General features: G+C 52.9%; 5 protein-coding genes across 5 annotated transcripts; 2 read left to right on the forward strand and 3 right to left on the reverse strand.

The window, feature by feature from the left end:
• Positions 1 to 198: 198 nt before the first annotated feature.
• On the reverse strand, positions 199 to 1,166 carry ABOM_007544 (40S ribosomal eS26 domain-containing protein; the record flags this gene model as incomplete). The annotated part of the gene is made up of 5 exons (XM_022534673.1): positions 199 to 304; positions 397 to 499; positions 686 to 813; positions 1,003 to 1,046; positions 1,098 to 1,166. 5 exons carry the CDS (start codon positions 1,164 to 1,166, stop codon positions 199 to 201), a joined length of 450 nt encoding a protein of 149 aa, XP_022386601.1.
• Positions 1,167 to 1,763: 597 nt separating this feature from the next.
• On the forward strand, positions 1,764 to 4,114 carry ABOM_007545 (CBS and PB1 domain protein; the record flags this gene model as incomplete). Its single annotated transcript, XM_022534674.1, has 5 exons — positions 1,764 to 1,985; positions 2,213 to 3,086; positions 3,145 to 3,239; positions 3,297 to 3,409; positions 3,460 to 4,114. The coding sequence occupies 5 exons, from the start codon at positions 1,764 to 1,766 to the stop codon at positions 4,112 to 4,114; spliced, it is 1,959 nt and encodes a 652-aa protein (XP_022386600.1).
• An 801-nt stretch (positions 4,115 to 4,915) lies between these two features.
• Positions 4,916 to 8,535, forward strand: ABOM_007546 (nuclear import receptor PSE1; the record flags this gene model as incomplete). Its single annotated transcript, XM_022534675.1, has 6 exons — positions 4,916 to 5,098; positions 5,219 to 5,441; positions 5,496 to 5,675; positions 5,733 to 6,163; positions 6,211 to 8,276; positions 8,328 to 8,535. The coding sequence occupies 6 exons, from the start codon at positions 4,916 to 4,918 to the stop codon at positions 8,533 to 8,535; spliced, it is 3,291 nt and encodes a 1,096-aa protein (XP_022386594.1).
• Positions 8,536 to 8,724: 189 nt separating this feature from the next.
• On the reverse strand, positions 8,725 to 10,065 carry ABOM_007547 (iron-containing alcohol dehydrogenase; the record flags this gene model as incomplete). Its single annotated transcript, XM_022534676.1, has 2 exons — positions 8,725 to 9,603; positions 9,724 to 10,065. The coding sequence occupies 2 exons, from the start codon at positions 10,063 to 10,065 to the stop codon at positions 8,725 to 8,727; spliced, it is 1,221 nt and encodes a 406-aa protein (XP_022386595.1).
• A 291-nt stretch (positions 10,066 to 10,356) lies between these two features.
• On the reverse strand, positions 10,357 to 12,845 carry ABOM_007548 (aconitate hydratase ACO2; the record flags this gene model as incomplete). The annotated part of the gene is made up of 2 exons (XM_022534677.1): positions 10,357 to 12,723; positions 12,801 to 12,845. The coding sequence occupies 2 exons, from the start codon at positions 12,843 to 12,845 to the stop codon at positions 10,357 to 10,359; spliced, it is 2,412 nt and encodes an 803-aa protein (XP_022386604.1).
• Between the last annotated feature and the right edge of the window lie 441 nt (positions 12,846 to 13,286).

Consider the following 13,286-nt stretch of genomic DNA (forward strand, 5'->3'; position numbering starts at 1 on the left):
GTGAACAGTAAATGTTTAGATTTTGTTTTGTTTTATTTGCGTCTCCTGCCCACGGGCGACCCGTAATGCAAGCCTTCGACCCCAAAACTGAAACCCATTCATTCCATTTGAACCGAGTAAGAAAGTCTGTTCAGTAAAGAAACAAGAAAAGAAACAAGCCTTTTAAACTAATCCATTTTTCTCTTCTGTTTCCCTTCCTTACACAGCCTTAGCGGCCTGAGGGGGGCTCAGCTTCTTGCCGTCCTTGTTGTACCTGATGCGAGGAGGGGGGGCACGGTTGCGACGACCTTCCCGGGAACGGACACTGTGATGGGGATTTCCGTCAGCTTGGTTCAATCTTCCTAGTGGTACATAAATGTCGCCAAAGTGTATCAAGAGTCGGGGTTGGATGCGTACCGAACAATCTTGCCGTGGATAGCGCAGGAGACACAGTACTGCAGCTTGAGGTACATCTTGGGGACGGCATAGTCGGTGAAGACGGAGGCGTCAGAGATATCACCTATACAGTAAAAATCGTCGAGTCAGTCCCAGTTGCATTTGCAAATCGTATCCCATCAATTCGTGCGTGCTGTTGCCCTCTTCGTTCACAATTCCTTCTCCAATTCCAGATTTCGATTCCAGCTCTTCCGAACAACAGTGCGCGGCGAATTTGGGCTTCAATTGCGGGTATCAGGCTCGGACATACGGATGGCAGCGGACTCAACCATGTTGCGGATAGTGAATCTCTTGATGGCCTTGTCCTTGGGGACGCAGCGAGCGCAGTTGGAGCAGCGCACGGGCTTAGTGTGGCCGCGGCCGTTCTTGTTACGACCGCTGTAGAACTGTCAGTTTTGCTGATTCCAGAAATTGCCCCTTTCCGTTTTCCGTTGTCTTAACAAAAAAACACTTGTCGGCAACCGGGTTCCCACGGCCATGTAGAAGATACCGGAACCGTAGGCGTCATATCAAAAGGCACGCATGTAATGAAATCGGACGGGTATAGGAGATAGGGTCGGTCCTTACTTGTTCGCCCTCTTCTTGACCATCTTGACGGCTTTTCTCTGGAACTATGGGTCAGAGAATGAAGAGTCAGGGGGAAGGGGAAGGTTGTCGCGTACTTGGCTTGTCGGGTTTGGTTGTCGTGAAGCACCGGAAGACTCGTGATGAGGTTGTGCGAGGCCGGTCATGTGCAAAAGCCCTATGCCCTTAAGCGAGGCCTAGTCACGGGATGTTATGTGCCTGAGGCGGAATGCGGGAGGTCTTTCTGCCTGAGGCAAGCGACGAGTCATTCCGCCCGCGGAAGTGGCCTGAGGCGCCCAGACAGGGATGAGGGACATATGATGTGTTCACGTGCTGATCCTCCCGTCTTACTTGAAAGCCGAGAATCTTACGATACGCCAATACGGGTACTTTGTTTACTTTACCCGTTCATCATAACAGGGCAATCGTCCCATTTTCTGCCGTAAACTAACAGCTAATAGTTCGTCCACCCGACTGAGTCTAAACCCACTCGAGACCCCCTGTCTGTCCGTAACTTTCTCGTTGACGTTCAATTTATCGTCTCTCTTCCCTCTCTTCCCTTACTTTGACCTGTTCTGGTTTATCGTGAACTTGTGTCTTGAGGGTACTAGTACATATCACTACTAAATACTCCGTACATACACACCTGTCTCCGCTCTCCTTTACCCTCCCCAATTCCCGTCATCTCCTTTACCCTCTCCCCTCCCACACCCACTGACCATCCACATTGCGTAACCGTACCTGCATTACTGTTGGTTGGCAACATGTCGGCCACTGGAACGTACAGGGGAACTACGACTGGCCACAAGACTGTGGGCAGAGGTAGGCTGCCCGACTTCGATAGTCCGGCATCCCACATTCCGCGTCCTCGGCCTGAGACCGCTTCTTCTTCCACACCCAATCCTCACACTCCCTCCAGCGACATTGGAAGTTCAACAATGAGTGCTGCCAGCAGACAAAGACAGAACCAGTCGAAGCGAGATGAGGTATGATCTTTCTCCCTTGGTCACGCTGTGTGACGCTTTATAGCTACAATGGAGCTTGAACTTTTAAGCACGTCCTTTGTATCCCATCTCTCCTCACCGAATTTTTTTTCCTTCCCTCTTGCACCTATTACCTTTTCCCCCCCTCTTTCTCCAAACCAGCCCGTTGTAATTTGAGATAAGGCAAATGATTATATAACTCTCTACTCCTATTCTAACACCCCAATCAGGCTATCCGCCGAAAGATGGAGGCGGACCTCAACAAGAAGAAGCAAGCCCCGACAAAGGCGCATCGCTCTCGGAAAGCTCCGCCAGGAACCGTACTCGCCCTGAAACCTAGTCAAGCTCTTCAGATTAAACCTAACACGACCATTGCGGAGGCCGCTCAATTGATGGCAGCAAAGCGGGAGGACTGTGTTTTGGTTACCGACGATGATGATCGCATTGCCGGAATTTTCACTGCGAAGGATCTCGCGTTTCGTGTGGTGGGAGCTGGCCAAAAAGCTCGAGATATTACCGTCGCCGAAATCATGACCAAGAACCCTTTATGCGCGAGAACCGATACTAGTGCTACCGATGCACTCGACCTCATGGTTAGGAAGGGCTTCAGACATTTGCCAGTTATGGATGAGAACCAGGATATTTCTGGTGTTCTCGATATCACGAAATGCTTCTACGATGCGATGGAGAAGTTGGAGCGCGCATATAGTTCGTCCCGCAAGTTATACGATGCTTTGGAAGGTGTTCAGACGGAACTCGGCTCCAGCCAGCCTCAGCAGATCATCCAGTATGTTGAAGCCTTGCGTTCGAAGATGTCTGGTCCAACTCTCGAGACTGTCCTTGATGGCCTGCCGCCCGTTACAGTCTCCGTTCGCACGTCTGTGAAGGAAGCTGCTGCTATGATGAAGGAACATCACACCACCGCCCTTCTGGTGCAGGATCAGGGCTCGATCACCGGTATCTTCACCAGCAAAGATATCGTACTGCGTGTCATCGCTCCTGGTCTTGACCCGTCGACATGTAGTGTGGTTCGCGTCATGACTCCTCACCCTGATTTTGCGCCCGCTGATATGAGTATTCAAGCTGCGCTACGGAAGATGCACGGTTAGTTATAGCCCATTGGATTTCCAAAGATACGGTCTCTAATTTTAGATTGTCACAGACGGCCACTATCTGAATCTACCAGTTATGAACGAGACGGGCGAGATTGTTGGTATGGTGGATGTGCTGAAACTCACATATGCCACTCTGGAACAGGTTAGTAAATCATTTTTCACCCGCGATAGTCGCAAGAGTATCTAACTGGATTTCAAGATCAATTCGATGTCGACGCATGATGACGAAGGCCCGGCATGGAACAAGTTCTGGCTCTCTATGGACCATGAATCCGACTCGATGGTGTCTGGTAGCCAACAGCCCCATAATCGGTCAGTACTCAGTCCTGAGTCTCCGAAGCTAGTTATGACGCCAGAGACAGTGTGCTTCCTAATGAGTCTGCTTCTCACCATGGCGGCGATGAGCACTCCGAATACATCGATCACCATCATCATCATCATGGCGAACCTGTTCCGTTCCCCTTCAAGTTCAAGGCGCCAAGTGGCCGCGTTCACCGTGTTAACGTTCTCCCTTCTGCTGGCATTGCCGATTTAGTTGCCCAAGTCACGGCCAAGCTGGGATCAGAGGCGGATGCCGTTGGCGGCGCTGCAACCTGTGACGAGGGTAAACTTAGCAACACAGGCTATGCTTTGAGCTACTTGGATAATGAGGGAGACACTGTTTCGATTACCACAGATCAGGACCTTGCTGATGCAATTACTCTGGCACGGCAGTCGCGTCGGGACAAGGTTGATCTCTTTGTCCATGATCCGACGCAGCCTCCAATTCCTGCTACTCTCGAACCCCAACCCGCACCTGTGAAGCCTGTGGAGGAGAAGATCTCTCCAGTTCCAGAGGATCAGTTGTCGGAGGAACCATATGTGCCAAAGCCCCGGTCTCAGACGTTCTCCTCACAGCACCAAGAAGAGCAATTCATTGCAGGAGTGCCTAACGAGTTACTCCTTCCTGGTGCGATTGTCACACTGGCGGCAGTCATTGCGGGTGTTTTCGTCTTGAGCCGGGCCACGTCCCGGTAATGTGTGTCTAGTGAGCATTGTTTGATATAGTTGAATCGGTGGGACTGTTGTATCTAGTTCTTTTGTCTTTTCGTCAGTGCACCCCCGAGAGCGCTATTACTCCGCTTTTTTTTTGGCCATCGTTTAGCTGTCGTCTGCATTAATTTCTGATATTGACTGTTCGGATACCGCTGCTGTTATTAGTGAGAGCATAGTGTGATTTACAGCGCATAGAAAAGATTTGGGTTCATTTTCAGTTTTTCCACCAGCAGGGTATATTCGAAGGAATTTAGTACTAGTTCTTTAGATCGGTAGAGCACGAATGTTTGCAATCCTACTGGTTGCTAGCCCATAGATTGGATGCTGACAAGGTCGAGTGGTCGGGTTCTGCTGTGATGCCTTGATGCCTGGGATTGCCCTGTTTGGGCCTAGCGCGGCGTTGCCTCGAATCGCTGGAATTTTTTGGGTTGGACTTTTGGTTGCTCAGTTCCCTCATCCCACATCCATTATTCGCTCCCTCGCGAACCTCTAATTCTCCCCTCCAGTTCATCTGCAGCTCTGGACCCAGCTGGGATGCTGAGCCTGCGTTTGAGCTGTGTGTTTTCTTGAGAGATAATCCATTTACTGATCTTCTTGAGTACGGGTCTTTTGACACTACTCCCCCCTCTATATTCCCCCCACCAAAACAATTCCAGAAAAATCCTATCTAACCGCTACCCCACTCGCCGCCTGGGTTCAGCACTGAGCCCGCATTTGAACGTCTTCCTGGATCGCGACTTCGTTTGTTCCGTTCGGTTGGACCCTTCAGCTTAAGCAGACAAGATGTCTTTGCTACCCCCCGAGGTCCACTCCGCGCTCTCGCAGCTGCTGCGCGCGTTAACCACCCCGGACAACACGGTTCGTACGCAGGCGGAAGAACAGTTGAATAATGATTGGATTCAAGGTCGTCCGGATGTCCTTTTGATGGGCTTGGCGGAGCAGATTCAAGGCGCAGAGGAACTAGTAGTAAGTGCCTCGACTCGGAATACAAGGGGGAAGGTCGCATGAAAGCGCCGAGACGGATCACCTTGCTCCAAGGCCTCCTCCACAATCGGTCCTCATCCTCATTCTTATTGATTACCACAGACACGTACATTCGCCGCGGTGCTGTTCAGGAGAATATCTACCAAGACACGGAAGGACCCTGTCACAAATGAAGCCAAAGAGCTCTTCTCAACACTTACTGGAGAGCAACGCCTGGTCATTCGACAGAAGCTGGTTACTTGTTTGACGACTGAGACTGTGACGGATGTCCGGAAGAAGATCGGCGATGCAGTGGCTGAGATTGCGAGACAGTACACCGATAACGGTATGCAGCCTAGACGACCTGGGAAATCCTAGGATTGACGAATGACTTTTCTAGGTGACCAATGGCCTGAGCTTCTCGGGGTTCTTTTCCAGGCCAGTCAATCCCCCGATGCTGGCTTGCGTGAGGCTGCTTTCCGCATTTTCTCGACCACCCCCGGAATCATTGAGAAGCCCCACGAAGACGCCGTTCAGGGTGTGTTTGGCAAAGGTTTCAAGGATGACGTTGTGTCTGTACGTTCAATCCTCAGTATCGGCCGGTAGAATTTCAGTTTTTTTAACCGTCTATTTGCAGGTGCGCATTGCTGCCATGGAGGCTTTTGCTTCCTTCTTCCGCTCGATTTCGAAGAATCCCAGCCCAAGTTTTTCCAGCTCGTGCCAGACCTCCTTAACGTTTTGCCTCCGCTGAAGGAATCGTCCGAGAGCGACGAGCTTTCTGCTGGATTCTTGGCCCTCATTGAGCTGGCCGAGATTTCTCCCAAGATGTTCAAGAGCGTGTTCAACAATCTGGTGAAGTTCAGTATCAGCGTGATTGCCGATAAGGACCTCAGTGACCAGGTTCGCCAAAACGCCTTGGAATTGATGGCCACATTTGCAGACTACTCTCCCAACATGTGCAAGAAGGACCCTGAATTTGCACAGGAGATGGTGACCCAGTGTCTGAGCCTCATGACTGACATCGGTATCGATGATGATGATGCTTCCGAGTGGAACGCATCTGAGGATGTAAGTTGTCCATGTTCACTGTGTGCCACATATTCTGACCTGTCTAGCTTGATCTGGAGGAGAGCGACCTCAACCATGTCGCTGGAGAACAGTGCATGGACCGCCTGGCAAACAAGCTTGGTGGACAGGTCGTCCTTCCCGCTACCTTCTCTTGGGTCCCCCGGATGATGTCTTCTTCAGCCTGGCGTGATCGCCATGCGGCCCTTATGGCTATCTCCGCTATCTCAGAAGGCTGTCGCGAGCTGATGGTTGGTGAACTGGACCAGGTGTTGGCACTGGTCGTTCCCGCTCTCCAGGACCCCCACCCTCGTGTCCGCTATGCAGGCTGCAACGCCTTGGGTCAGATGAGCACCGACTTTGCTGGCACGATGCAGGAGAAGTACCACGCTATTGTGCTTAACAACATCATCCCAGTGTTGAACAGTGCCGAGCCTCGCGTCCAGGCCCACGCTGCCGCGGCGCTGGTAAACTTCTGCGAAGAGGCTGAGAGGAAGGTCCTTGAGCCCTACCTTGCCGAGCTTCTGCGCCATCTTCTGCAGCTCCTGCGCAGCGACAAGCGCTACGTTCAGGAACAAGCTCTTTCCACTATCGCTACGATTGCCGACTCTGCTGAAAATGCGTTCGATCAATACTACGATACCCTGATGCCTTTGCTCTTCAACGTATTGAAGGAGGAGCAGTCCAAGGAATACCGTCTTCTGCGTGCTAAGGCTATGGAATGTGCTACCCTAATTGCGCTCGCTGTGGGCAAGGAGAAGATGGGACAAGACGCTCTGAGTCTAGTGCAGTTGCTGGGCAACATCCAACAGAACATTGTCGATGCGGATGACCCGCAGTCGCAGTATCTGCTCCACTGCTGGGGCCGTATGTGCCGGGTCTTGGGCCAGGACTTCGTTCCTTATCTCCCTGGTGTTATGCCCCCTCTCCTCTCCGTTGCGGCTGCCAAGGCGGACATTCAACTGCTAGATGATGAGGACCAGATTGACCAGGTTGAGCAAGATGAAGGCTGGGAGTTGGTGCCTTTGAAGGGCAAGATCATCGGCATCAAGACCAGCGCGCTGGAAGACAAGAACACTGCCATTGAGTTGATCACCATCTATGCTCAGATCCTGGAAGCTGCCTTTGAGCCATACGTGCTAGAAACTATGGAGAAGATTGCCGTACCTGGCCTTGCTTTCTTCTTCCACGATCCAGTGCGGGTGTCCTCGGCTAAGTTGATTCCTCAGCTCTTGAACTCGTACAAGAAGGCCCACGGTGACCAGTCCCCTGGGTTCGCACAGATGTGGAACAAGGTGGCCGAGAAGATCATCGAGGTGCTGAGCGCGGAGCCCACAGTTGATACACTGGCAGAAATGTACCAGTGCTTCTACGAATCCGTGGAGGTTGTGGGCAAGAACTGCCTCACCCAGCAGCACCTGCACACCTTCATTGAGTCGGCCAAATCGACGTTAGAGGACTATCAGGTCCGTGTCAAGGCTCGGCTGGAGGAGCGTGCCGAGGCCGAGGACGGCGAGGAGGAGAACCTGGAATATGAGTACGCAGTGGAAGATGACCAGAACCTGCTCAGTGATATGAACAAGGCATTCCACACGATCTTTAAGAACCAAGGCACATCTTTCCTGCCCACGTGGGAGACTCTGATGCCATTCTACGATGCGTTCATCACAAGCCAGGACCCGACGCAACGCCAATGGGCTCTGTGCATTATGGATGACGTGCTGGAGTTCTGTGGGCCGGAGTCGTGGAAGTACAAGGATCACATTATGCAGCCGTTGGCAGCAGGGTTGCAAGATCAGAACGCCGCCAACAGGCAAGCAGCCGCGTATGGTGTGGGTGTTGCCGCGCAGAAGGGTGGCGCCGCCTGGAGCGATTTCGTTGCGGCCAGCCTTCCCAGTTTATTCCAGGTAACACAGTTCAACCAGTCCCGGACAGAGGAACATGTGTTCGCCACCGAGAACGCTTCCGCCAGTATTGCGAAGATCCTGCATTACAATGCAAGCAAGGTGCAGAACGCACAAGAGATCGTGGCCAACTGGATCACGACCCTGCCGATCACATTCGATGAGGAGGCGGCTCCATATGCCTATTCATTCCTGGCGCAGCTCATTGACCAGTAAGTTACTAGTTTCACATTTGCACCAGATAGTGCTAACTCAGTATGCAGGCAAAACCCCACTGTCATGTCCAACGCCGACAAGGTGTTCGGATACATCGTTCAGGCTCTCGAGGCAGAGACCTTGCAAGGGCAGACGGCCGCCCGGGTGGCCAACTCGGCGAAGCAGTTGGTGGCTACGACCGGACTTAACGCAGATCAGATCCTGGCTGGTGTGAACCCGGACAACCAGGCGGCAGTGCGGAGTTATTTCCAGTAGATTGGGATGATTGCAGGGAATGTCTATGATATGGATTTTGTCGATTTACTTTTTACGAGCCTATAGCGTCTACGGACTTTAGGGATGTCATTAAATGAGATTATTGCAGATACACACAACCCGGGTTTTCTTCATCCATATATACAGGAATCGATATTTAAAGTATATGTACCAATACCAAGTAAACCTCTACTCAACCACCATCTCCAGAATCTCTAATATCTGACTCTTCTCCGTCAACGGCACTGGGTTCGTCTTACACCATCGATCCTGCAAACTATTCTCAGCCAACCGATCCAGCTGGTCTCGACCAACCCCAACATCCTTCAACGACCGAGGCATCCCCAATTCCCGAATCACCGCGTCCAAAACATCCCCTAGATCCACCTTCGTCGCATCCAAGCCTCTCCTCTCCAAAACCTCCCCAACAACCCCCTGCCCCAAAAGAAACCCCTTCGCCCTCTCCTGCCGCTCTCCATTCGCTCCGTGCCGCGCATTAAACTTACAAACCGCGGGCAAAAGCACACAACTTGTCTCCCCATGCCCAACTCCCAACGGCCCCAATTGATGTCCAATCCCGTGGCTAGCCCCCAACTGTACCCCCGCCGTACAAGCAGCCATAGCATCCACCGAGCCCAACTGACACTGCAACCTCGCATCCACATCCCCCTTATCAAACCTACATCCCAGCAACCCGGGCACCAAAAGCCCCAACGCATGCAATGCAAGCCGGTCCGTCTTCTCGCTCGTATGCTCTACAGCCACGAACGTCTCGATGCAATGGTCCACCGCTCTGATCCCCGTGCTGAGCCAGATGGAATCGGGGGTCGTGGTCGTGAGAGCCGGGTCTAGAATCACGAGCTCGGGACCCTTGGTCGGACTCTGGAAGGTATGTTTGCGTTGCGTGGCATCGTCGGTTGCACCGGCGAAGTTGGAGTATTCGCCTGCTGAGAGGGTAGTCGGTATACTGATTATGGGGATGTTTGGGGCGTGGATTGTGGCTTGTTGGGATGGTGTAACGGGGAGTTTGGAGAGGTCAGTTGCTGTTTGGACGTTGTTCGATAGGGCCTTTGTGTTTAGAATTGGTTAGTTCATTCTTTCTCATATATGTATATAGTGACCTGACAATAACTCTATAAACTTCCTCGTATACGGAAAACAAACTAGGTAAGGGATATAGAATCTCACCAAAGCAACAACTTTCGCTCCATCCGTCAGGCTCCCCGCTCCAATCGTTAATATCAAATCGGCTCCGCTGTTTCGTGCTTCGTCCACGATCTCGAGGATCTCGGACCAATATGTATGGCTCCGCATTCCGATGCGAGTCCCTACTATCTTGTCTTTTCCGATGGAGGTGCTTAGTCGGTCGAGTACGTCTGTGTTTCGGGATAGAGAACCCGAGCAGATTATGTAGACTCGTGAGGCGTGGAAAAGGTCGTTTATGTGTTTTGCAGCGGCGGTTTCGAAGGGCACGCCGTAGGAGAGGAGCGGGCGGGGTCGGTCTGCGAAGGCGGTGCGAAGGGTTTCCATTTTTCTTTTCTTTGCTTTTCTTTTTGTGTTGGGCAGTTTGAGGGTAGTTTTATTATGATGGTATGTGGTGGTTGGGGTTGGTTTATATGGTGCCTGGATTGTGTATATATATGTGCTATGAAGTCAGATCGATGTCAGTAACAGTGGAGGTGGTGGGGCTGGTGGGGGTGGAGCGGAGCGGAGGTGAGGTCTTGGTATACGCAGTACACAGTAGAGGTAGCAGCATTATCAATGGTATGAGGAAATTTTGACATTGCCATAATTAAACAACAGATTTGGTATATATACAATCTAATTAGACTTTCCCGCCTTTTGCGCCAACAAGTTCAATGCACTTCCTGCCAGGATGAACGCACACTGATCCGGGCTCAGAGTGTGCTTCACCGGGACCTCAACCGCCTCGCCATTCTGCTTGGTCACCTGCAGCTTGATCGAGCCCTGTCCGCCTGCCTGCAGGGTTTCATACAGTCCGACCGTGTCGACCTTGTCGCATGCGTCAATGCGGTCGTAGTCAGCGGGGTTCTCGAAAGTCAAAGGCACGACACCCTGCTTCTTGAGGTTGGTCTCGTGGATACGGGCGAAACTCTTCGAGAGAATGATACGTCCACCGAGGTAGCGAGGCTGCAACGCGGCGTGCTCACGAGCGCTACCCTCACCGTAGTTGTCCTCGGCGACCACCAGCCACTCGATTCCCTCCGCCTTCCATTGGGCGGCCAGGTCGGGGATTGAGTACTGGTTGCCGGCCTCGTCGTAGGCGACGTTGGTCTCGCCAGTTGCTGCGTTGACGGCGCCGATCAGGGTGTTGGCGGAGATGTTGGGAAGGTGGCCCTTGTACTTAAGCCATGGGCCCGCGGCGGAGATGGTATCCGTGGTGCACTGGCCCTTGACCTTGTAAAGCACCTTCAGACCGGACAGATTTCCCTTGGGGAAAGGAGCAAATGGCTCCAGCAGAGCCAATCGATCGGAAGTGGGCGACACAACCACCTCGCAGCTTGAGTCGGGGGCCGCCGCAGAGGGCTTGAAGTCGGGGTTGCCGTCCTCAAAGCCATCAGCGGGCAGCGCAGAGCCGGTCGGAGGCTGGAACCGGAACTCCTCACCACTCGGGGTCGTCAAGCTGTCGGTCATAGGGTTGAAGGTAGTACGGCCAGAATATGCCAGCGCTGTGACAAGCTCTGGGGAGGCGAGGAAGTTCATTGTCTGGCGGTTGCCGTCATTACGACCGGGGAAGTTGCGATTGTACGAAGTGAAGATAGCGTTATCCTCGCCTTTAGCGACGCCATCAGTCCGCTTCCACTGGCCAATGCATGGCCCGCATGCATTAGCCAGGACAGTACCACCTGCAGAGGCAAAGGTGGAGAGCGTCTGGTCGCGGTCGAGGGTCGCCCGGATCTGCTCACTGCCCGGAGTGATAAAGAAATCAGACTTGGGTTTGAGCCCCGCAGCAGAGGCCTGCTTGACCAGGTCCTCGGCACGGGTCATGTCCTCATAGGAGCTGTTCGTGCAGCTACCAATCAGTCCAGCTCCGAAGGTTTCGGGCCAGTTCTTCTCGCGAACAGTGTCGGCGAAGGCGGAAAGGGGAACAGACAGATCCGGTGTGAACGGTCCGTTGATGTGTGGTTCCAACGTCGACAGATCAATGGTGATCAACTGGTCATACTCGGCACCGTTGTCGGCACGCAGAAGGTTTTTGGGACCCGAAGCGGCAATCTCCGCGGCCGCCTTAGCGACATCTCCACGGTGTGTCGCCTGCAGATACGGGATCATGCTAGGAGAGAATGGGAACACCGAAGTGGTAGCACCCACCTCAGCACCCATGTTGCAGATAGTAGCCTGGCCAGTGCAGCTAAGAGTTTCCACACCCGGTCCGTGATACTCAATGATGAAGCCAGTTCCTCCACGGACGGTGAGCTTGCCTGCCAAGTGCAAGATAATGTCCTTGGGAGCAGCCCAGCCGTTAAGTTTACCCTCCAGTCGCACACCCAGAACGCGAGGTGCCTTCAACTCCCAAGGAGCATCAACCAACGCATCCACGGCATCAGCACCACCAACACCAATGGCAATAGCGCCGAGACCACCCGCATTCGGGGTGTGGCTGTCAGTGCCCAGCATCATCAATCCAGGGGCAGCGTAGTTCTCCAGGACGCTCTGGTGAATAATACCAGCACCGGGGGCCCAGAATTCGATACCGTAGCGTTTGGCCGCACTCTCCAGGAAATCGAACACTTCACTGTTACCCTTGATTGATGCAGGCAAATCGGTGTCGGCACCACGCTCACCCACAATCATATGGTCGCAGTGAATACTAGCGGGTACCGCGGTCGACGGAAGACCGCACGACATGAACTGCAATAGAGCCATCTGTGCTGAGGCATCTTGCATCGCCACACGGTCCGGCTTCAACTTCAGGTTGGCCTTGCCACGAACATCACGTCCATTGTCCGTGCCGGTCAACAATGACTCTTCGGGATTTGCCAGATGGGCGTAGAGGATCTTCTCCGCTAGGGTGAGAGCCCGCGACGAACCCAAGACACGACGGACTTCCTCCAAGTTGCGCAGGATTTTGGGGTAGGGGGGCATGCGAGAGGACATCGAGGAAGCCTCCGTGGCCAGACCACGGCGGTTGAACAGCCCTTGTGGGGGAAGGCACTTCGGAGCCAGCTATGATTCATACCGGAGGTTAGTACACGGAAGATGTATAGATCATCGAGTAGAAGGCAGCCATTGAGGTTACTTACCCTGCGAGAGGCGGTGGCCCGCTGCCAAACAAGCTGCCTCACCATCGTGCCGCCTGAATGTAAATGAATTGGGGAAGAAGAGAGAAGGACATGAACTGAGTTCGATGGCGATATTCTTTTATTCTTTTATTTTGACCTTCGGCTGCCTTTTACCCCCATGCTGATTGGACGACCCCGTCGCCGATGCCGGGCCGACATTCCAAAGGATCCATCTTACCGTACTGTACTCGGGGCCCCATATCTCGACTACCGAAGTCCCGCCGGTTTTCAGGTATGATACCGTATTACCAACTTGATAAGTTTTGACATTAGTAGATTTGATGACAACTACTAGTACCACATGGAGCAACAACACAGATTGCAATGCGCCAGACAAAACGCCGATAAAATACGAGAAGAGCAAACAGCCTCACGATCGCCGAGGTCGAACAAACCAAGTCCGTCCCAAGATGTCCTCCAGATCGCCATTAATACATGAGAGATGGT

Source organism: Aspergillus bombycis (assembly GCF_001792695.1).
Source record: "Aspergillus bombycis strain NRRL26010 chromosome Unknown contig00080, whole genome shotgun sequence".
Classification (NCBI taxonomy): Eukaryota; Fungi; Ascomycota; class Eurotiomycetes; order Eurotiales; family Aspergillaceae; genus Aspergillus; species Aspergillus bombycis.